Source organism: Oncorhynchus tshawytscha, linkage group LG20 (assembly GCF_018296145.1).
Source record: "Oncorhynchus tshawytscha isolate Ot180627B linkage group LG20, Otsh_v2.0, whole genome shotgun sequence".
Classification (NCBI taxonomy): Eukaryota; Metazoa; Chordata; class Actinopteri; order Salmoniformes; family Salmonidae; genus Oncorhynchus; species Oncorhynchus tshawytscha.
In genome coordinates, this window is record NC_056448.1 from 24,244,732 (window position 1) to 24,267,272 (window position 22,541).

Here is a 22,541-nt window from a genome sequence, read left to right on the forward strand (position 1 = left end):
GATTGGGCTTGTTGTGGCCCTGCCTCTGGTTTGTCAGATTGGTCTTGACAGCACCAGACACCAGTTCCACTACTATATGAATTAGTTTTGTACTGTGACCTCGTTTAGCTGGGATGATGATTGTCTGTAGCCAAGCCTTAGTTTTGTGTGGCGGTTTCTCCCATCAATTTAATGGTTGTGTGTTTTCTTCTCATTGTTGATCCTCGCTCCTCGGTGGTGTAATCACTCCGCCTGCTGCCATGTCGGCACTAAGCTATAATCATCAATATTGTTTTTCTGTTGCTTGTGCTGATGGTCGAGATAGCTGCTGCTTCAACCCAGCAGAGGTTTGGCAGCAGCTATCTCAGTGTTTTACTAAAATGATGGGCTTTTGACTGGAGCTTAATGAAAAGTGGGAAGCATCTGTGGGCCTCCAGACTTCTTCAACCTCATGAGGAAAGTCAGAGCATGCTCATAATTGGCTCGCATTCAGACAGATCTCCTATTATTTATGAAAAATTTGCAGAGGATTGTTCTACAACATGAGCCAGGTATAAGTGAGTCATAAAATGAATATAATGTTATTATAGCTTGAATGAAAGCAAAGGGGATCTACCAGAATGTTCTAAATGCACAGGATACTACACAATTACATACTTCACATCACCCTGCTTGTAAGGTGCATGAAATATGTTTTCTCCTCTCAGTACTAATTATGAATATAGAATATGTTCATTCTAACAGTTCTAGCAGCTTGTCTGAATATAATGCTAAATCCACAGCTCTGCTCCGTTCTCCCTAGCCTGAGCACTCAAGTGTTTGGCAGATGCTGCCAATCTTTAAGGTGCTCTTTTGACTTTGTGAATGAAAGCTCCTATTTTAGACTATTCATTTTTTTTTTTAAATGACCTTAGGCGTGATTGCTACATTTGCTTTCAGTCCAAACAGATTGAAGAAAGAGAGAGACAGTGGAAAAAACAATATTAAACATCCCCCCCAGTTTTCTAAGTTGTTTGTGTTTTGCTGACAATTTCACCAGTGAACCAGAAGGAAACGCATTTGCCTTGTCACATGTGCGCGCAAATACACACTCATGCTCGCACGCACACACCTAAACTTACACAAACGCACACACTTACACATTCTGCAAATTAGATCAATATCCATAGTTCGATGACTGATTGGGTACAGGGTTCCCAATGATCACTGGAATATTAACAATTTTGAGGCAGTTAAGATACAGCAGCAAAGACCTGATAATGGAACCAGAGGTGGATGCAGGGAGTTTTTGGGGGGCTAGCTAGAGAGAGCAGAGAGAGAGAGCGACGTAGTTCTGTTGTAGTGTATCTCTCCAGGGACAGCTTGGCTTCTGGGGCCTCAGCTGGTTCTTGCTGAATAAGATTAGCCTTATTGTAGCTTGTAGCTCTCCCTCAAAGACTTGTTCTACACAGTGAAACCCACTTTAGATGGGAACATTTTAAACGCTCTTTCTCCCACTTTTATTGCAGTGTTCTGTAGAGTTTTTTTGTGGTTGTGCGTCACTACTGGCTTGATGAGCAGATAGCTTCACTTTAAAGCTAGGGCTAACCTAAGGCTGTTAAAAACAATCCACACACACAAACAAACACATACTGAACAAACACACTCACACACTCTTTCTCATGCACACACACACACACACACCTTTTTCATGATGCACCACTGGTGTCTGCAGTTTAGGGCCTTGTTTACAGGCTACTCATGATACGTCATCCTTAGTTAGCTTTGGCTGTCGCAGTCCCTCCCCCCTGTCTCCACCAGCTGCTGGGGCTGCAGGCCTGACTTTGGTGCCTCCTTGCTGGGTTGCGGATGTCCACTCTCTGGCAGTGGTGTCCCACCCCAGGGCCAACCACATTGCATGGCTGCCTCTGTCCCTGCCTGTCGCCCCTCCAGCTCCAGCCTCCATCAAAGGACCCAAGTGACACAGTGGTGGGGAGAGTAGTGGGAACCTGATACATCAATATTTCACAGATATTTCCCCCACTACTGCTTTGTCAAATTCAAGGGAAATGTCCTTTCAAGCTGCTTCTCCGAATAGACATTTTCAGTAGATACAATAGTGCCTGACTTGCTTTGTTTTACCCTCTTCCAGACTCTATGCTTCTCCCTCCTCTCCTCCACTCTACACTTCTACTGCATCCTTTCATACTGTAAAGTCTCTGATCCACAGGGGTGAGTACTATGCCCCCCCCCCTCTCTCTCTCCCCTCCAGCGACGGAGGTCAATTCATTACCTTCCTTAAGCCATTCGTTCTCCCGCCTGACTTTAAAGCAAGGTTAGTCTCGTGGCAGAAAACATTGTTCTTGATTTGTGCCTGCATCTGTGTGGCTCTGCTCTGCCAGAACGTGAGAGAGCCTTTGAAGGGCCAAAACGAGGGGGAACACCTACGCGTCCCTGAACACAAGTGGTTCAGTTAATTCTCTCCTTTCTTTAGCTTTCCTTTTCCTATTCTTTTCTCTTTCTTTTTTTTTTGTGTCCCAGTTCGTTAGTTGAGGTAGTAGCACCACCTCTCTTAGACACTGTGTGATGACATATGATGTTTGATGCATTCAGATCCCGTATGTCTTTTTTTTCTCACCTCAGGCCCCTGTTAATGAGGTATGGTAAGTCAGTACTGACTTACATGGACTTACATGGACAATTGGGAACTTGGAAACTTCTGACTTCAGTGTATTCAACATAACTGGGAACTCTGGGGGGAAAAAAATCATCTCAGACTGGGGAAAAATAGTTTTGAACGGTCATCCAAATCGGAATTCCAAGTCAGAAACTCTGGTATCTTTCTAGAAATGACGTGACCATCACAACCGTCATGATTTGATCTCATTTCTTTCCTGAGTACCCAGTTGTCCTGAAAGCGCCAGAAGTCCATCAGGACTTGTCAGACAGTGACGTTAAACGCCCACACCAGTAGAAATCCCCCTTTTCGAGCGGAGAGACGATGGCCAAAGCCTACCCATGATGTAACTCAATAAATCATCGTTTTCAGTCAAAGTATGGTATATTTTGGCTTGAAGTGCCAAATCAGAATGTGTGACTTTGGATGTTTCTGTGAGTCTTGCATGTCTTTTCCTACGAGATGACGTGCAAATTCTTTTCAGCCTATGTTTTATTTCAGGGCTGGGTCTTATTTAAATGTAAACACCCACCATCATGGCAATGGTTATTAATCAGAAACACTTGCTGCAAAGTTCTTCCAGGTAGTTGAGGCCTAGGCTGTCAACTACAAGGGCAGCCTTGTCAGACCTATTGCCCACCAATCATGACATCATGCATAAAATATGAAGTAGGATTATGAGTGTCTAGTCTATCCTCATGTAAGGAGATGTGGGAGAAAATAGCCTACATATTGTTTTCTTGTCTCTTAACGGCTAGCCTGAAGTCCAGACTCTTCCTTTCATATACCTACTAGCAAGCTAGTGATGACTATTCGCTAACATACAACATGTTCTCCGATCTGGTGCTCTGGTCCCTTTCCTCCTCGGTCTCTGTATTGCTGTCTCTACCTTCCTGCCCCTTGTTTTGTTGTCTGTGCCCAATGTTTGTGCCATGTTGTTGCTGGCCTTGCTATGTTGTCTTAGGTCTCTATTTATGTAGTGTTGTATTGTCTCTCTTGTCGTGATTTATATTTGTAAATTATTTTTAATCCCAGCTCTCGTCCCCTCAGGAGGCCTTTTGCCATTTGGTAGGCCGTCATTGTAAATAAGAATTTGTTCTAAACTGACTTGCCTAGTTAAATAAAGGTTCAATTAAAAAATATAGTGAGCTGGCATGGTAAGACTTAGGGACTGTATTCAGAGGAGGAGACATTTAGCATGTGTTCTCCCCACTCTGACTGGGCCATGTTGAACTGGCTGTCCATTGGTCCCTCCACCACTGTATGTTGCTGTGATTAAACCCCTCCATCAGTGTCCCGTAGTAAACGGTGCACAGAGCGGACAGAGCATTCCAATGAGAACCAGGCCGACAGAGAGTGGGGGAGAGGAGTGGTCGGCCCTACGTAGTGTGAAATGGCTTTCCCTTACCGTTCAGCCTGCAACCAACCCTCACTGTGCCTCACTTGCATCTATTTTTGACTGTCAACTTTTAAACCCAATCCCAAACAAACAAATAGCATGCTGACATCACTTAGCCTTAGCACAAAGCGTCATAAGTACAAAGCGTCATAAAAGTACAATGCAGAAACAGACATAAATGGATTTCGATGAAATATAAAAAGCACCACCCTTGTAAGTTCACTAATTGATGAGGTCTAAAACGGTACAGTATTGTATCTGGCATGTTCTAATTTTTAATTCTTAGAACAACCCCGAGCACTTTGTTCTTAAAATAACTCTCCATCTCAATTCAAAGGGCTTCATTGGCATGGGGAACATGTTTTCATTGCCAAAGCATTGGAATAGACAAACAAAAGTGAAATAAACAATTGAAATACTCTAACAGTAAAGTTTTAAAAGAAAATTTAGACGTTTCAAATACTATATTATTGACTATGTTTAGTGATGAAACAATGTGCAAATAGTTGAAATATGAAATGGAAAATAAACAGATACATATAGGTTGTATTCAGAATGATGTTTGTTCTTCACTGGTTGCCCTTTTCTTGTGACAACAGGTCAACACATCTTGCTGCTGTGGTGGCACAATGTGGTATTTCACCTGATAGATATGGGAGTTTGTTTTCAAATTCTTTGTTGATCTCAATAGAAAGGCTATGCTCACTGAGTCTGTACATAATCAAAGCTTTCCTTAATTTTGGATCAGTCACAGTGTTCAGGTATTCTGCTACGGTGTACTCTCTGTTTAGGGCCAACTAGCATTACAGTTTGTGCACTTCCTTTTATTGTTCTTTCCAATGTGTCAAGTTAAATATCTTTTTGTTTTCTCATGATTTGGTTGGGTCAAATTTGTATGCTGTCCTGGAGCTTTGTGGGGTTTGTTTGTGAACAGAGTCCCTGTAACAGCTGGCTGAGATTCATCTCTCCTGCAGGTGTGGGCTTTGTTATGGAAGGTTTGATAATCACTTATTTTTAGGTGGCTGTAGATATTAATTGTTCTTTTCTGGATTTTGATAATTAGCGTGAATCATCCTAATTCTGCTCTGCATGCATTATTTGGTGTTTTACATTGTACAGAGATTGTTTTGGCCTTTCTAGGGAGTTTTTCCTAGCCACCGTGCTTCTACACCTGCATTGCTTGCTGTTTGGGGTTTTAGGCTGGGTTTCTGTACAGCACTTTGAGATATCAGCTGATGTACGAAGGGCTATATAAATTAATTTGATTTGATTTTTGCCGAATTCTTGCATGCAGTCTCAATTTGGTGTTTGCCCCATTTTGTGAATTCTTGGTATTGAGCCGACCCCAGACCTCACAACCATAGAGGACTATAACTGATTTGAAGTATTTTCAGCCAGATCCGAATTTGGATGGCAAATTGTATTTTCCTTTTGATGGCTTATAAGGCCCTTCTTGCCTTGTTTCTCAGATCGGTCATAGCTTTGTGGAAGTTAACTGTGGTGCTGATTAGGGATGCACCATATATCGGTGAACATGTCGGAATCGGCCGATATTAGCTAAAAATGACAATATCGGTATTGGCCCGATGTCTAGTTTAACGGCGATGTTGAAGCCTGATGTCAAAGCTACCGTGCATACCTATATAAAGTAAGTACATTACGTACTGACACCATGAAAAATGTTGCGCTACATGTGCAACACAGCATTCCTAACCTAGCCCACAATGTCTGCTGTGTGGATCTAGCAGTCATTTGAAAGAGTAAGAACATTTCAGCGAGACATCCATTAAAGCCAACATAATGGAATTCATTCCCCTTGACAATCAACCGTTCTCTGTCGTGGGTGATGTTGGCTTTGGCCGACTGATCGAGCACCGGTACACACTACCAAGTGCGCTATTTTTCGGATGTTGCCCAACCAGAGTTACATAGTAATAGCGTCACTGCTATTATTAGCTTCACAACATACATACTATGGAGTGCCGTTTGGGTCTTTGCGTGTCAAAAAAGATACAGTAGCACTGTCAAAGCTGTACAAAAAAAGTCTGCAAACACCGGCTACGAACGATGTGTTTACAATACCGCGTTGGTAATAAAGCATCATTTGTACGACAGCAACTTCTGGGGTAGCTAGCTTTTAGCTTCGTACCTAGCTAGCACCAATACAACCAGCCTGAAAACAATGGCCAGTAGACACTGCAGTCATTTTCATTATTCTTAGCAAGGATTTAGGAATCCTTGTAAGTAAGTATTAGCGAGGTTGCCACTTGTTGTTCGCCTATTGAAATTGAACTTCAGTTCATTAAAATAAATAGCTAGCCAGCAACTTAAGCTTGTTGCCCAAGCTAACGTTCTAAGCAGCCAACTAGCTTCATCTGGATAGTGGCGGTCGACCGGACCAGGTTATGTGTTGTGAAGCTAGCCACAATAAAGGGGCGGCAGGGTAGCCTAGTGGTTAGAGCATTGGACTAGTAACCGGAAGGTTGTGAGTACAAAACCCCCGAGCTGACAAGGTACAAATCTGTCGTTCTGCCCCTGAACAGGCAGTTAACCCACTGTTCCCAGGCCGTCATTGAAAATAAGAATGTGTTCTTAACTGACTTGCCTGGTTAAATAAAGGTTAAATTAAATTAAAACAATAAGGATTAGGCACAATAGTGGAATTTGTGGTTTACCTTCAAAATAAAAGTATGTCATTGACAGTGATGCAAATGAATACAAATAGTAGAATTATCCCGTACTTTTATTTTGAAGGCTAACCACAAAGTCCACTATTGTCGCTAATCCTTATTGTGGCTAACTTATTAATCAAATAAGAACTGTCTTATAAATTAGGGTTATTTTAGATGATGACACGTAGCTATATAGTTAGCTAGCAAACTATAGCTACTGAAACAGATTGTCATTTTGCTATGTTTTTGGGGAAGAAGATTGTTTGCATCCATAAGCTATCTAGCTTTTTTCATGACCAGCACTGTAGGTGTGTGAGACAACTTTACCAGCATCATATCATACATGAACCGTTGTGACATATGAAATACGAGTGCTAGTGTAATCTGTGTAATAACTATGTAAAAAATTAATGAACGCGTAAAATTATTATGTGACGTGCAGTCATATTCAGGTCCTGATTGGTCAACAAGCCGAGGTAGGTATAGTTTTTCAGTGTATTCATGGTCCTGGCAACTGGATCTTTTTTGGAACACCATTATTTTTGTCTTACTGAGTTTTACTGTCAGGGCCCAGGTCTGACAGAATCTTTGCAGAAGATCTAGGTGCTCCTGTAGGCCTTCCTTGGTTGGGGGGGCTGCAGAATGTTCTATTGTTAAAGAGGATGGAGCTCTTAAGCTGCCTCCCAGTCTCACCCCCAGGCCCTGAGGAAAGAAATCTGAACCTCTCTCTCTCTCTCTCTCTTTATTCTCCTCTCTCTCTCCCCGTTCCTCCATCCTGTAGTGTGGCTCTCCGTCAGACAGCGTGGGCCCAGGAGAGGGGGAGACTGATGGCGGCAGCGTGGGTAACTGTCCCTCTGACAAATTGATGGAGGGCAAGCTAATAAAAGGTAAGGCGTGATGAAGACGTGGACACAGATGCACAAGTGCGCGTACATGCACCCGCAACACACACACATACAGTGGGGAGAACAAGTATTTGATACACTGCTGATTTAGCAGGTTTTCCTACTTACAAAGTATGTAGAGGTCTGTAATTTTTATCATAGGTACACTTCAACTGTGAGAGACAGAAAATCACAAAGTAATGAATTTGCATTTTATTGCATGACATAAGTATTTAATCACCTACCTTTTAAGAAGCCCTCCTGTTCTCCACTCATTACCTGTATTAACTGCACCTGTTTGAACTTGTTACCTGTATAAAAGACACCTGTCCACACACTCAATCAAACAGACTCCAACCTCTCCACAATGGCCAAGATCAGAGAGCTGTGTAAGGACAACAGGGATACAATTGTAGACCTGCACAAGGCTGGGATGGGCTACAGGACAATAGGCAAGCAGCTTGGTGAGAAGGCAACAGCTGTTGGCGCAATTTTTAGAAAATGGAAGAAGTTCAAGATGATGACCAATCATCCTCGGTCCATGCAAGATCTCACCTCGTGGGGCATCAATGATCATGAGGAAGGTGAGTGATCAGCCCAGAACTACACGGCAGGACCTGGTCAATGATCTGAAGAGAGCTGGGACCACAGTCTCAAAGAAAACCATTAGTAACACACTACGCCGTCATGGATTAAAATCCTGCAGGGCACGCAAGGTCCCCCTGCTCCAGCCAGCACATGTCCAGGCCCATCTGAAGTTTGCCAATGACCATCTGGATGATCCAGAAGAGGAATGGGAGGTCATGTGGTCTGATGAGACAAAAATAGAGCTTTTTGGTCTAAACTCCACTCGCTGCTTTTCTGATGTACAAATACTTATGCCATGCAATAAAATGCAAATTAATTACTTAAAAATCATACAATGTGATTTTATGGATTTTTGTTTTAGATTCCGTCTCACAGTTGAAGTGAACCTATGATAAAAAAAATTACAGACCTCTACATGCTTTGTAAGTAGGAAACACTGCCAATTTTGCAGGTTATCTGCAATGCTTAAACACACACACACGCAACATACACATGGAGGCACAGTTTGTCTGCTCGTGGGGGTGGCAAGCGTGCGTGTGAGGTTGGCTGGTTGTTTGGTTGTGTGTGTGGCTTAATTTGGAGCTATCAGCTAGTAAATGGCAGTTAAGATTAAGTGGCTACAGGCTGTTCATAAAGCATTCTGGCTGGCTGAGGCTCATGTCTGGCCCATGGTAAGGACATTAAACCCCCAGCTGGAGATACTCACTCTGTCTGCCTGGGGAAGGTTAATGGTATATGGTAAAAGGAGTGACTGTTACCGCGAACACATTTTCATCTCAAACGACAGCTTGCTTTAATCAAACGCCCCCTCCTCTCTCTTTCACCTCTGCCTTCCTTCCCAGCATCCTTTGCGCCGATCTGCTTTGCCATCAAAGCCAAAGAAAACGACATGCTACCGCTGGAGAAGAACCGTGTGCGGCTGGACGACGACTCGGACGATGACCTGGACAAGTTGCTGGGGGAGGAGGGTCTGGAGGCCCTCCGAGACGGGGGTGAGATGGTGGTCAGAGAGGTTCCTGCATCCCCCGCCCCCGAGGAGAAGAGACCCACTCTCACCCTGGAGGAGCTGGAGGCTAAACAAGGTAGCTAGCTATTTAATGTCTCAATGTGGCTGAACTTTACATATTAAGGAACGTCTTATTTTACTTTACCTAAAAGCTTTTTGGAATATCAAATAAAATGTATTTATATAGCCCTTCTTACATCAGCTGATATCTCAAAGTGCTGTACAGAAACCCAGCCTAAAACCCCAAACAGCTTGCAATGCAGGTGTAGAAGCACGGTGGCTAGGAAAAACTCCCTAGAAAGGCCAAAACCTAGGAAGAAACCTAGAGAGGAACCAGGCTATGAGGGGTGGCCAGTCCTCTTCTGGCTGTGCCGGGTGGAGATTATAACAGTACATGGCCAAGATGTTCAAATGTTCATAAATGACCAGCATGGGCAAATAATAATAATCACAGTAGTTGTCGAGGGTGCAGCAAGTCAGCAGCTCAGGAGTAAATGTCAGTTGGCTTTTCATAGTCAATCATTAAGAGTATCTCTACCACTCCTGCTGTCTCTAGAGAGTTGAAAACAACAGGTCTGGGACAGGTGGCACGTCCGGTGAACAGGTCAGGGTTCCATAGCTGCAGGCAGAACAGTTGAAACTGGAGCAGCAGCACGGCCAGGTGGACTGGGGACAGCAAGGAGTCATCATGCCAGGTAGTCCTGAGGCATGGTCCTAGGGCTCAGGTCCTCTGAGAGAGAGAAGGAAAGAGAGAATTAGAGAGAGCATATTTAAATTCATACAGGACATCGGATAAGACAGGAGAAGTACTCCAGATATAATAAACTGACTCTAGCCCCCCGACACAAACTACTGCAGCATAAATACTGAAGGCTGAGACAGGAGGGGTCAGGAGACACTGTAGCCCCATCCGATGGTACCCCCGGACAGGGCCAAACAGGAAGGATATAACCCCACCCACTTTGCCAAAGCACAGCCCCCACACCACTAGAGGGATATCTTCAACCACCAACTTACCATCCTGAGACAAGGCCGAGTATAGCCCACAAAGTTCTCCGCCATGGCACAACCCAGGGGGGAGCGCCAACCCAGACAGTAAGATCACGTCTGTGACTCACTCAACCCACTCAAGTGACACACCCCTCACAGGGACGGCATGGAAGAGCCCCAGTGACTCCCCTGTAATAGGGTTAGAGGCAGAGAATCCCAGTGGAGAGCGTGGAACCAGCCAGGAAGAGACGGCAAGGGTGGTTCGTTGCTCCAGAGCCTTTCCGTTCACCTTCACACTCCTGGGCCAGACTACACTCAATCATATGACCCATTGAAGAGATGAGTCTTCAGTAAAGACATAAAGGTTGAGGCCGAGTCTGCGTCTCTCACATGGGTAGGCAGACCATTCCATAAAAATGGAGCTCTATAGGAGAAAGCCCTGCCTCCAGCTGTTTGCTTAGAAATTCTAGGGACAATTAGGAGGCCTGCATCTTGTGACCGTAGCGTACGTGTAGGTATGTACGGCACGACCAAATCGGAAAGATAGGTAGGAGCAAGCCCATGTAATGCTTTGTAGATTAACAGTAAAACCTTCAGTCCTTGCTTTAACAGGAAGCCAGTGTAGGGAGGCTAGCACTAGAGTAATATGATCAAATGTTTTGGTTCTAGTCAGGATTCTAGCAGCCTTATTTAGCACTAACTGAAGTTTATTTAGTGCTTTATCCGGGTAGCCAGAAAGTAGAGCATTGCAGTAGTTTAACCTATAAGTAACAAAAGCATGGATTGATTTTTCTGCATCATTTTTGGACAGAATGTTTCTGATTTTTGCAATGTTAGAGTAACGCCGAGGTCCTTTCACAGTTTTTTTTGAGACGACTGTACAACCATCAAGATTAATGGTCAGATTCAACAGAAGATCTCTTTGTTTCTTGGGACCTAGAACAAGCATCTCTGTTTTGTCCGGGTTTAAAAGTAGAAAGTTTGCAGCCATCCACTTCCTTATGTCTGAAACACAGGCTTCTAACGAGGGCAATTTTGGGGCTTCACTGTGTTTCATTGAAATGTACAGCTGTGTGTCATCCGCATAGCAGTGAAAGTTAACATTATGTTTTCGAATGACAACCCCAAGAGGTAAAATATATAGTGAAAGCAATAGTGGTCCTAAAACGGAACCTTGAGGAACACCGAAATGTACAGTTGATTTGTCAGAGGACAAACCATTCACAGAGACAAACTGATATCTTTCCGGAAGATAAGATCTGAACCCGGCCAGAACTTGTCCGTGTAGACCAATTTGGGTTTCCGATCTCTCCAAAAGAATGTGGTGATCGATGGTATCAAAAGCAGCACTAAGGTCTAGGAGCACGAGGACAGATGCAGAGCCTCGGTCTGACGCCATTGAAAGGTAATTTACCACCTTCACATGTGCAATCTCACTGCTATGATGGGGTTTAAAACCAAACTGAAGCATTTTGTATACATTGTTTGTCTTCAGGAAGACCGTGAGTTGCAGCGCAACAGATTTTTCTAAAATTTTTGAGAGGAATGGAGGATTCAATATAGGCTGAGTTTAAAAAATATATTTTCTGGGTCAAGGTTTGGCTTTTTCAAGACACTCACTTTTAGAGTGGTACACATCCGGTGGATAGAGAGCCGTTTATTATGTTCAACATAGGAGGGCCAAGCACAGGAAGCAGCTCTTTCAGTAGTTTAGTTGGAATAGGGTCCAGTATGCAGCTTGAAGGTTTAGAGGCCATGATTATTTTCATCATTGTGTCAAGAGATATAGTACTAAAACACTTGAGTGTCTCTCTTGATCCTAGGTCCTGGCAGAGTTATGCAGACTCAGAACAACTGAGCTTTGGAGGAATATGCAGATTTAAAGAGGAGTCTGTAATTTGCTTTCTAATGATCATGATCTTCTCCTCAAAGAAGTTAATGAATGTATTACTGCCGAAATGAAAGCCATCCTCTCTTGGGGAATGCTGCTTTTTAGTTAGCTTTGCTACAGTATCAAAAATACATTTTGAATTGTTCTTATTTTCCTCAATTAAGTTTGAAAAATAGGATGATCGAGCAGCAGTGAGGGCTCTTCGATACTGCACGGTACTGTCTTTCCAAGCTAGTCAGAAGACTTCCAGTTTGGTGTGGCTCCATTTCCGTTGCAATTTTCTGGAAGCTTGCTTCAGAGCTTGGGTATTTTCTGTATACCAGGGAGCTAGTTTCTTATGACAAATGTTTTTAGTTTTCAGGGGTGCAACTGCATCTAGGGTATTGCTCAAGGTTAAATTGAGTTCCTCAGTTAGGTGGTTAACTGATTTTTGTCCTCTGACGTCCTTGGGTAGGCAGAGGGAGTCTGGAAGGGCATCAAGGAATCTTTGTGTTGTCTGATAATTTATAGCACAACTTTTGATGCTCCTTGGTTGGAGTCTGAGCAGATTATTTGTTTCGATTGCAAACGTAATAAAATGGTGGTCTGATAGTCCAGGATTATGAGGAAAAACATTAAGATCCACAACATTTATAATATGGAACAAAACTAAGTCCAGAGTATGACAGTGAGTAGGTCGAGAGACATGTTGGACAAAACCCACTGAGTCGATGATGGCTCCGAAAGCTTTTTGGAGTGGGTCTGTGGACTTTTCCATGTGAATATTAAAATCACCAAAAATTAGAATATTATCTGCTATGACTACAAGTTCCGATAGGAATTCCGGGAACTTAGTGAGGAACGCTGTATATGGCCCAGGAGGCCTGTAAACAGTAGCTATAAAAAGTGATCGAGTAGGCTGCATAGATTTCCTGACTTGAAGCTCAAAAGACTAAAACATATTTTTTTTGTAAATTTAAATTTGCTATCGTAAATGTTAACAACACCTCCGCTTTTGCGGGAGGCACAGGGGATATGGTCACTAGTGTAACCAGGAGGTGAGGCAAGGAAATTCATCAGGCTTAAGCCATGTTTCAGTCAGGCCAATCACATCAAGATTATGATCAGTGATTAGTTCATTGACTATAACTGCCTTTGAAGTGAGGGATCTAACATTAAGTAGCCCTATTTTCAGATGTGAGGTATCATGATCTCTTTCAATAATGGCAGGAATGGAGGAGGTCTTTATCCTAGTGAGATTGCTAAGGCGAACACCTCCATGTTTAGTTTTGCCCAACCTAGGTCGAGGCACAGACACGGTCTCAATGGGGATAGCTGAGCTGACTACACTGACTGTGCTAGTGGCAGACTAAGCTGGCAGGCTGGCTAACATCCTGCTGCCTGGCCTGCACCCTATTTCATTGTGGAGCTAGAGGAGTTAGAGCCCTGTCTATGTTGGTAGATAAGATGATAGCACCCCTCCAGCTAGGATGGAGTCCGTCACTCCTCAGCAGGCCAAGCTTACCCCTCAGTTGTCCTGTGTGGCTCAGTTTGTAGAGCATGCTACTTGCAATGTCTGAGTTGTGGGTTTAGTCAACCCTGGAGCTGTTCAATACCCAAAAATGATGTATAAAACCACTACTGGATGTCACTTTCAATAAAAACATGTAAATGGCATACACTGACACGGAACCCAAACTGGCTGCGAGCGTGCACCATCGTGCATAAATTAATTTTGTCACCCCCACACCAAATGCGATCACGACACGCAGGTTAAAATATCAAAACAAACTCTGAACCAATTACATTAATTTGGGGACAGTTCGAAAAGCATTAAACATGTATGGCAATTTAGCTAGCTAGTTTGCACTTGATAGCTAATTTGTCCTATTTGGCTAGCTTGCTGTTGCTAGCTAATTTGTCCTGGGATATAAACATTAAGTTGTTATTTATCACCTGAAATGCACAAGGCCCTCTACTCCGACAATTAATCCACACATAAAACAGTCAACCGAATTGTTTCTAGTCATCTCTCCTCCTTCCAGGCTTTTTCTTCTCTTGTCTTTATATTGCGATTGGCAACTTTCATAAATTTGGTGCATTACTGCCACTGACCTCGTTCGTCTTTCAGTCACCCACGTGGGTATAACCAATGAGGAGATTGCACGTGGGTACCTGCTTCTATAAACCGATGGGAGAGGCAGGACTTGCAGCGCGATCTGCTTCACAAATAGAACTGACTTCTATTTTAGCCCTTGGCAACGCAGAAGCTCGTTGGCGCGTGCAAGCAGTGTGGGAGCAATAATTGAATAATATAGATTTCTAAATGTGTTTTTCAACGCGTGCACGTGACGCGGGTGTTGTTGTCAGGGTATGAGTGTACAAAACATTAGGAACACCTTCCTAATATTGAGTTGCACCCTCTTTTTCCTCAGAACAGCCTTAATTTGTCAGGGCATGAGCTCTACGAGGTGTCGAATACGTTGCTGGCTCATGTTGACTCCAATGCTTCCGACAGTTGTCAAGTTGGCTGGATGTTCTTTCGGTAGTGGACCATTCTAGATACTCTCGGTACACTGCTGAGCATGAAAAACCCAGCAACATTGCAGTTCTTGACACACTCAAACCGGTACACCTGGCACCTCCTGCCATACCCTGTTCAATGGCACCTAAATATATTGTCTTTGCCGATTCACCCTCTGAATGGCACAAATACACAATCCATGTCTCAAACTTAAAAATCCTTCTTTAACCTGTCCCCTTCATCTACACTGATTGAAGTTGATTTAACAGGTGAAATCAATAAGGGATGATAGCTTTCACCTGGTGAGTGGCATGGAAAGAGCAGGTGTTCCTAATGTTTTGTATACTCAGTGTATATTGTTTTATATTATTAAAGTTGGTAAACTGAAGTGTCATACTGTAGTTTGTGGACCTGAATGATAAATATAGAGGGAACAAAGACTGACGTGTGAATGGCCAGTACTAGTCAGCCTGTCTGTGTGCTGGCTTGCTGTCTCAGTAGGGAAGAAGTCCAGAAACTCTTTGAGGACAGTGGAAGTTGATAAAAATGCTTGTTAAAACCAACATGTTCCGAAGGCTACTACATTTTTAACGACTTCAACTGACCTCCAAGAGCTGCTGAATTTTTTTCTTCACTTCGCTTCTCTATTCATGCACCTGATATGTTAAATGACGTAGAGAGGGCCCCGTCCTCTGATGATCAGCAAGCTCAATCACCTCAGGCTCTGAACGTCATTACTGGTTTCTCTCTTTCGCTCTCTGGTAATATGGCTCTGCTTGCTGGGAGGGCAGCGGGCGGACTAGGAAAGACATCGCTCAATCAAATACACACTGTGAGTGAGTGAGAACAAGCTTGGCACACCTGTATTTGGGGAGTTCCTCCCATTCTTCTCTGCAGATCCTCTTTTGCTCTGTCAGGTCGGATGGGGAGGGTCACTGCACAGCAATTTTCTGGTCTCTCCAGAGATTGGGTTCAAGTCCGGTCTCTGGCTAGGCCACTCAAGGATATTCAGAGACGTGTCCCAAAGCCACTCCTGGATTGTCTTGGCTGTGTGCTTCCTGTTGGAAGGTGAACCTTCGCCCCAGTCTGAGGTCCACTCTGGAGCAGGTTTTCATTGAGGATCTCTCTGTACTTTTCTCCATTCATCTTTCCCTTGATCCTGACTAGTCTCCCAGTCCCTGATGCTAAAAAACATCCCCACAGCATGATGCTGCCACCACCATGCTTCACCGTAGGAATGGTGCCAGGTTTCCTCCAGACGTGACGCTGGCATTCAGGCCAAAGAGTTCAAACTTGGTTTCATCAGACCAGAGAATCTTGTATTTTCATGGTCAGAGTCTTTTGGTACCTTTTGGCAAACTCCAAGCAGGCTGTCATGTGCCTTTTACTGAGGAGTGGCTTCTCGTCTGGCCACTCTACCATAAAGGCCTGATTGGTGGAGTGCTGCAGAGATGGTTGTCCTTCTGGAAGGTTCTTTCTCCCATCTCCACAGAGGAACTCTGGAGCTCTGTCAGAGTGACCATCGGATTCTTGGTCACCTCCCTGACCAAGGCCCTTCTCCCCCGACTGCTCAGTTTGGCTGGGTGGCCAAGTCTAGGAAGAGTCTTGGTGGTTCTAAACTTCTTCCATTTAAGACTGATGGAGGCTGCTGTGTTCTTTGGGACCTTCAATGCTGCAGAAATGTTTTGGTACCCTTCCCCAGATCTGTGCCTCAACACAATCCTGTCTCGGCACTCTCTCTACGGACAATTCCTTCGTTGTGGCTTGGTTTGTGCTCTGACATGCACTGTCAACTGTGGGACCTTATCTAGACAGTTGCGTGCCTTTCCAAATCATGTCCAATCAATTGAATTTACCACAGGTGGACTCCAATCAAGTTGTAGAAACATCTCAAGGATGATCAATGGAAACAGCATGCAGCTGAGCTCAATTTCGAATCTCAGAGCAAAGGGTCTGAATAATTATGTCAATGTAATATTACATTTTTGTATTTTTAATACATTTGGAAAAATCTGTTTTCGCTTTGTCATTATGGGGTGTTGTGTGTAGATTAATAATAGGTTTTATTTAATTTAATCAATTTTAGAATAATGCATGTGTGACTCAGGGCCTATTCCTAATCTTAAGTATGCATTAAGCCTGGTCTCACATACACAGGCACCAAATGTTCTTGTATTTAGGCCTAGTTTTAGGTGCTGGTTCAGTCTGACAACACAAACACCCAACCCTAGGGGTCCATAGGAACGGAACATCTGTGTGATTATCTCAGTCAGAGGAGACACAGGGTAAAGAAAGGGCCTGGCAAGTGAAATGAATTGCTCTGTGACAGGGAGGCTGTCACTCAGTTAGATTAAAGGGGGTATTAATCACAGACAGGGGAAACCTAATCTGTATTAATGCATCATCAAGGACAATAACCCCCGAGCCACTACCTGTTCACCCTGCTTCCATCCAGAAGGCGAGGTCAGTACAGGTGCAGCAGAGCTGGGACAGAGAGATTTGAAAAACCGATTCAATCTCAAGGCCATCATACTGTTCAACAGCCACCACTAGCACAGAGAGGCGGCTGCCTACATACAGACTTGATATCATTGGGCACTTTAATAAATGGAACACTAGTCACTTTAATAATGCCACTTAGAATGTTTACATATCTCGCATTACTCATCTTATATGTACAGTGGGGCAAAAAAGTATTTAGTCAGCCACCCATTGTGCAATTTCTCCCACTTAAAAAGATGAGAGGCCTGTAATTTTCATCATAGGTACACTTCAAATATGACAGACAAAATGAGAGAAAAAAATCCAGAAAATCACATTGTAGGATTTTTTATGAATTTATTTGCAAACTATGGTGGAAAATAAGTATTTGGTCACCTACAAACAAGCAAGATTTCTGGCTCTCACAGACCTGTAACTTCTTCTTTAAGAGGCTCCTCTATCCTCCACTCGTTACCTGTATTAATGGCACCTGTTTGAACTTGTTATCAGTATAAAAGACACCTGTCCACAACCTCAAACAGTCACACTCCAAACTCCACTATGGCCAAGACCAAAGAGCTGTCAAAGGACACCAGAAACAAAATTGTAGACCTGCACCAGGCTGGGAAGACTGAATCTGCAATAGGTAAGCAGTTTGGTTTGAAGAAATCAACTGTGGGAGCAATTATTAGGAAATGGAAGACATACAAGACCACTGATAATCTCCCTCAATCTGGGGCTCCACGCAAGATCTCACCCCGTGGGGTCAAAATGATCACAAGAATGGTGAGCAAAAATCCCAGAACCACACGGGGGGACCTAGTGAATGACCTGCAGAGAGCTGGGACCAAAGTAACAAAGCCTACCATCAGTAACACACTACGCCGCCAGGGACTCAAATCCTGCAGTGCCAGACGTGTCCCCCTGCTTAAGCCAGTACATGTCCAGGCCCGTCTGAAGTTTGCTAGAGAGCATTTGGATGATCCAGAAGAAGATTGGGAGAATGTCATATGGTCAGATGAAACCAAAATATAACTTTTTGGTAAAAACACAACTCGTCGTGTTTGGAGGACAAAGAATGCTGAGTTGCATCCAAAGAACACCATACCTACTGTGTAGCATGGGGGTGGAAACATCATGCTTTGGGGCTGTTTTTCTGCAAAGGGACCAGGACGACTGATCCGTGTAAAGGAAAGAATGAATGGGGCCATGTATCGTGAAATTTTTAGTGAAAACCTCCTTCCATCAGCAAGGGCATTGAAGATGAAACGTGGCTGGGACTTTCAGCATGACAATGATCCCAAACACACCGCCCGGGCAATGAAGGAGTGGCTTCGTAAGAAGCATTTCGAGGTCCTGGAGTGGCCTAGCCAGTCTCCAGATCTCAACCCCATAGAACATCTTTGGAGGGAGTTGAAAGACCGTGTTGCCAAGCAACAGCCCCAAAACATCACTGCTCTAGAGGAGATCTGCATGGAGGAATGGGCCAAAATACCAGCAACAGTGTGTGAAAACCTTGTGAAGACTTACAGAAAACGTTTGACCTCTCTCATTGCCAACAAAGGGTATATAACAAAGTATTGAGAAACTTTTGTCATTGACCAAATAGTTATTTTCCACCATAATTTGCAAATAAATTCATAAAAAATCCTACAATGTGATTTTCTGGATTTTTTTTCTTCTCATTTTGTCCGTCATAGTTGAAGTGTACCCATGATGAAAATTACAGGCCTCATCTTTATAAGTGGGAGAACTTGCACAATTGGTGGCTGACTAAATACTTTTTTGCCCCACTGTATATACTGTAACCTTCACTATCTATTCTTAGCCACTCTGACACTGCTCATCCATATATTTTATACTTACAGTTGAAGTCGGAAGTTTACATACACCTTAGCCAACCTCATTTAAACTCAGTTTTTCACAATTCCTGACATTTAATTCTGGTAAAAATTTCCTGTCTTAGGTCAGTTAGGATCACCACCATTTTGAGAATGTGAAATGTCAGAATAATAGTATTATTTCTTTCATCACATTCCCAGCTGGTCAGAAATGTACATACACTCAATTAATATTTGGTAGGATTGCCTTTAAATTGTTTTAACTTGGGTCAAACGTTTCGGGTAGCCTTCCACAAACTTCCCACAATAAGATGGGTGAATTTTGGCCCATTCCTTCTGACAGAGCTGGTGTAGGCCTCCTTGCTCGCACACTCTTTTTCAGATCTGCCCACACATTTTTTTTATGGGATTGAGGTCAGGGCTTTGTGATGGCCACTCCAATACCTTGACTCTGTTGTCCTTAAGCCATTTTGCCACAAATTTGGAAGTTTGCTTGGGGTCATTGTCCATTTGGATGACCCATTTGCGACCAAGCTTTAACTTCCTGACTGATGTCTTGAGTTGTGGCTTCAGTATATCCACTTCATTTTCCTTTCTCATGATGCCATCTGTTTTGTGAAGTGCACCAGTCCCTCCTGCAGCAAAGCACCCCCACAACATGATGCTGCCACCCCTGTGCTTCACGGTTAGGATGGTGTTCTGTAGCTTGCAAGCCTCCCCCTTTTTCCTCCAAACATAACGATGGTCATTATGGCCAAATAGTTCTATTTTTGTTTCATCAGACCAGAGGACATTTCTCCAAAAAGTATGATCTTTGTTCCCATGTGCAGTTGCAAACCATAGTCTGGCTTTTTTTATGGGGGTTCTGGAGCAGTGGCTTCTTCCTTGCTGAGCTGCCTTTCAGGTTATGTCGATATAGGACTCGTTTTACTGTGGATATAGATACTTTTGTACCTGTTTCCTCTAGCATCTTCACAAGGTCCTTTGCTGTTGTTCTGGGATTGATTTGCACTTTTTGCACCAAAGTACGTTCATCTCTAGGAGAAAGAACATGTCTCCTTCCTGAGCGGTGTGACGGCTGCGTGGTCCCATGGTGTTTACACTTGAGTACTTTTGTTTGTACAGATGAAAGTGGTACTTTCAGGCATTTGGGAATTGAACCAGACTTGTTGGGGTCTACAATTTTCTGATGTCTTGGCTGATTTCTTTTGATTTTCCCATGATGTCAAGCAAAGAGGCACTGAGTTTGAAGGTGGGCCTTGAAATGCATCCACAGGTACACCTCCAATTCACTCAAATGATGTCAACTAGCCTATCAGAAGCTTCTGAAGCCATGACATAATTTTATTTTTCAAGCTGTTTAAAGGCACAGTCAACTTAGTGTATGGAAACTTCTGACCCACTAGACTTGTGATACAGTGAATTATAAGTGAAATAATCTGTCTGTAAACAATTGTTGGAAAAATGACTTTTGTCATGCACAAAGTAGATGTCCTAACCAACTTGCCAAAACTATAATTTGTTAACAATAAATTTGTGTAGTGGTTGAAAAACAAGTTATATTAAATGACTACAACCTAAGTGTATGTAAACTTCTGACTTCAACTGTATAGATTCTCATCACATTCCTTTACTAGATTGTGTGTTTTAGGTTTTGTTGTGGAATTCTTACATATTACCTGTTAGATACTTCTGCACTGTCAGATCTAGAAGCACTATTTCACTACACTCACAATAACATCTGCTAAACACGTGTATGTGACCATTAAGATTTGATTTGATGTATTGTAAAACGATCACACAGGCGGCCTGTGATTACCGATGGTGGGATTCAACAGACAGTAGACAATCCCTGTGTGTCTTATGTGTGTGGGTCCATTTAGCAGACAGCATTGGGTGTGTCAGCACACACTCTGTATCATGACCAATGATTCAGACAGACCACCTCAATCGTTCTTTCATGCCTGAAAGCCCCACGCCTGTGCTGTTATTGAGTGAGACCAGTGGCAGCTCTCATTACTAAAGAGTATGTGTGTGCTCGTGCATTGACGTGTGTGTGTGTATGCTGTCTGTCTCATCTGCCATTAGGTCCTTTGTCTCTTACGCGTTCTAAAGTAACATTTACAACAAAAATAATAATTTGTTCCATCATCCTCCCTTAGTAGTGTTGTAAACAACAGCATGAATAGTTTTACTGATGGCAGGCTGAGACTGAAACCATAGTGTATTTGTTTTAAAGCAGAGCCAGTGATTTGATTGCTAAAGCACTTAAGTGGCCAAGGACCCTACTGATTGGGGCATCTCTCACACCCACAGACTGAACGGCTCTGTCTGTTTCCCAGCCTGTCTGTCTCCCTCCTCTCTTTTCTTTTTTTGTTTCTCTCCGTCACTGTCTTCTCAGTCTTTCACTCACTCCATCCATCTCACTTGTTGTTTCTCATCCATCTTTCAATGTATACTCTTTCGAAGTTGCTTGCTCTCTCTCTGTCTCTCTCAATTCAATTCACAGGGCTTTATTGGCATGGTAAATGTGTTTACATTGCCAAAGCAAGTGAAATGGATAAACAAAAGTGAAATGAAAAAAAGTTAACATTAAATATTACTCACACAAGTTCCAAAAGAATAGACATTTAAAATGTCATATGTCTATATACAGTGTTGTAGCCATGTGCATCTCTCTCTCCATATAAAGTGAGTGGGAATCTACCATAGAGTGGTATAGTATATGTAAGGTCTCTGTCACGTTTGTTGGTGCAGTAATGTTAGTTCTGTTCCTGATGTGTTCACACTAAGCCTCAAATGATTCACCTATGATTCGCGGCCAGTGTATTTATAGAAAGAAGTCTGTATTCACCCCCTATGGTTGTGTAATATAGTGACTTGTTTTCTAGCTCTCCCTATGCGTTTTCGATGAACAGACTAGGGAAGATTGCAGAGGATGATCACAGGCACACAGTAAATTGAGCTATTGTATTGTCAGGCTGGGCAATTTAACCCTTCGCTGCAGTCTATGCGCAGGGTCCACGTTAATATAGTCATCATGATCACTATCGTCCTGTCCTCCATCATTTGTTCCCGTCTCATCTATTTCTCCCCATTCTCTCTTTGTCGTCTCTCGGTCATTGAACAGTTATGTTGAGCTGTGTCTACAGAGAGGAATGTAATCAGACACTATTTGCAGATGATGGCACTAGACCAAAATAGCTTATTTCCCTGTTAAACACTAAAGTGCCATTCACACTAAATCTACCCTCCACTATAGCCTATATATCCACCAACTTTACAGAGGAGGTGAGGGTCTGGGAATGGTGAGCTAAAATGTGACCATACGCTTCAATACATTTGTCTACTCTTTCTCATACGGTGTCTTATCCCATCCTATGCCCCTCACTTCATTGCAGTGTTAATGTCTACAACATGTACCTAAACCACTCGGTATCCCTTCCTCTGCCTGCATCTTCCTTCATCACTCTCTTCCTCTCCCTCTACTGCCTCCGCTGTCCTTTGCTAATCTGCCGCCCCCAGCCCTGCTTTCTTGTCTGCCCTCCTCCACCCCTGTTCCATTTGATACTCCACTGCCCCTTGCTCTCCCCCGCACTCATCTCTTCCTCCCCCGTATTTTCTCTCCTCATCTGCTCTGTGTCGATCTCC

The 22,541-nt window shown here is 43.3% G+C and overlaps 1 protein-coding gene across 3 annotated transcripts in view; it reads left to right on the plus strand.

Annotated features, from left to right (window-relative positions):
* sfswap (splicing factor SWAP) overlaps positions 1-22,541 on the plus strand; it is a 139,734-nt gene that overhangs the window by 53,570 nt on the left and 63,623 nt on the right. For all 3 annotated transcript variants that reach the window (XM_024382237.2, XM_024382238.2, XM_024382239.2), the window contains exons 11-12: positions 7,488-7,593; positions 9,021-9,260. In XM_024382237.2, coding sequence (XP_024238005.1) covers positions 7,488-7,593; positions 9,021-9,260 — 346 coding nt within the window. The remainder of the gene's footprint in view (positions 1-7,487; positions 7,594-9,020; positions 9,261-22,541) is intronic.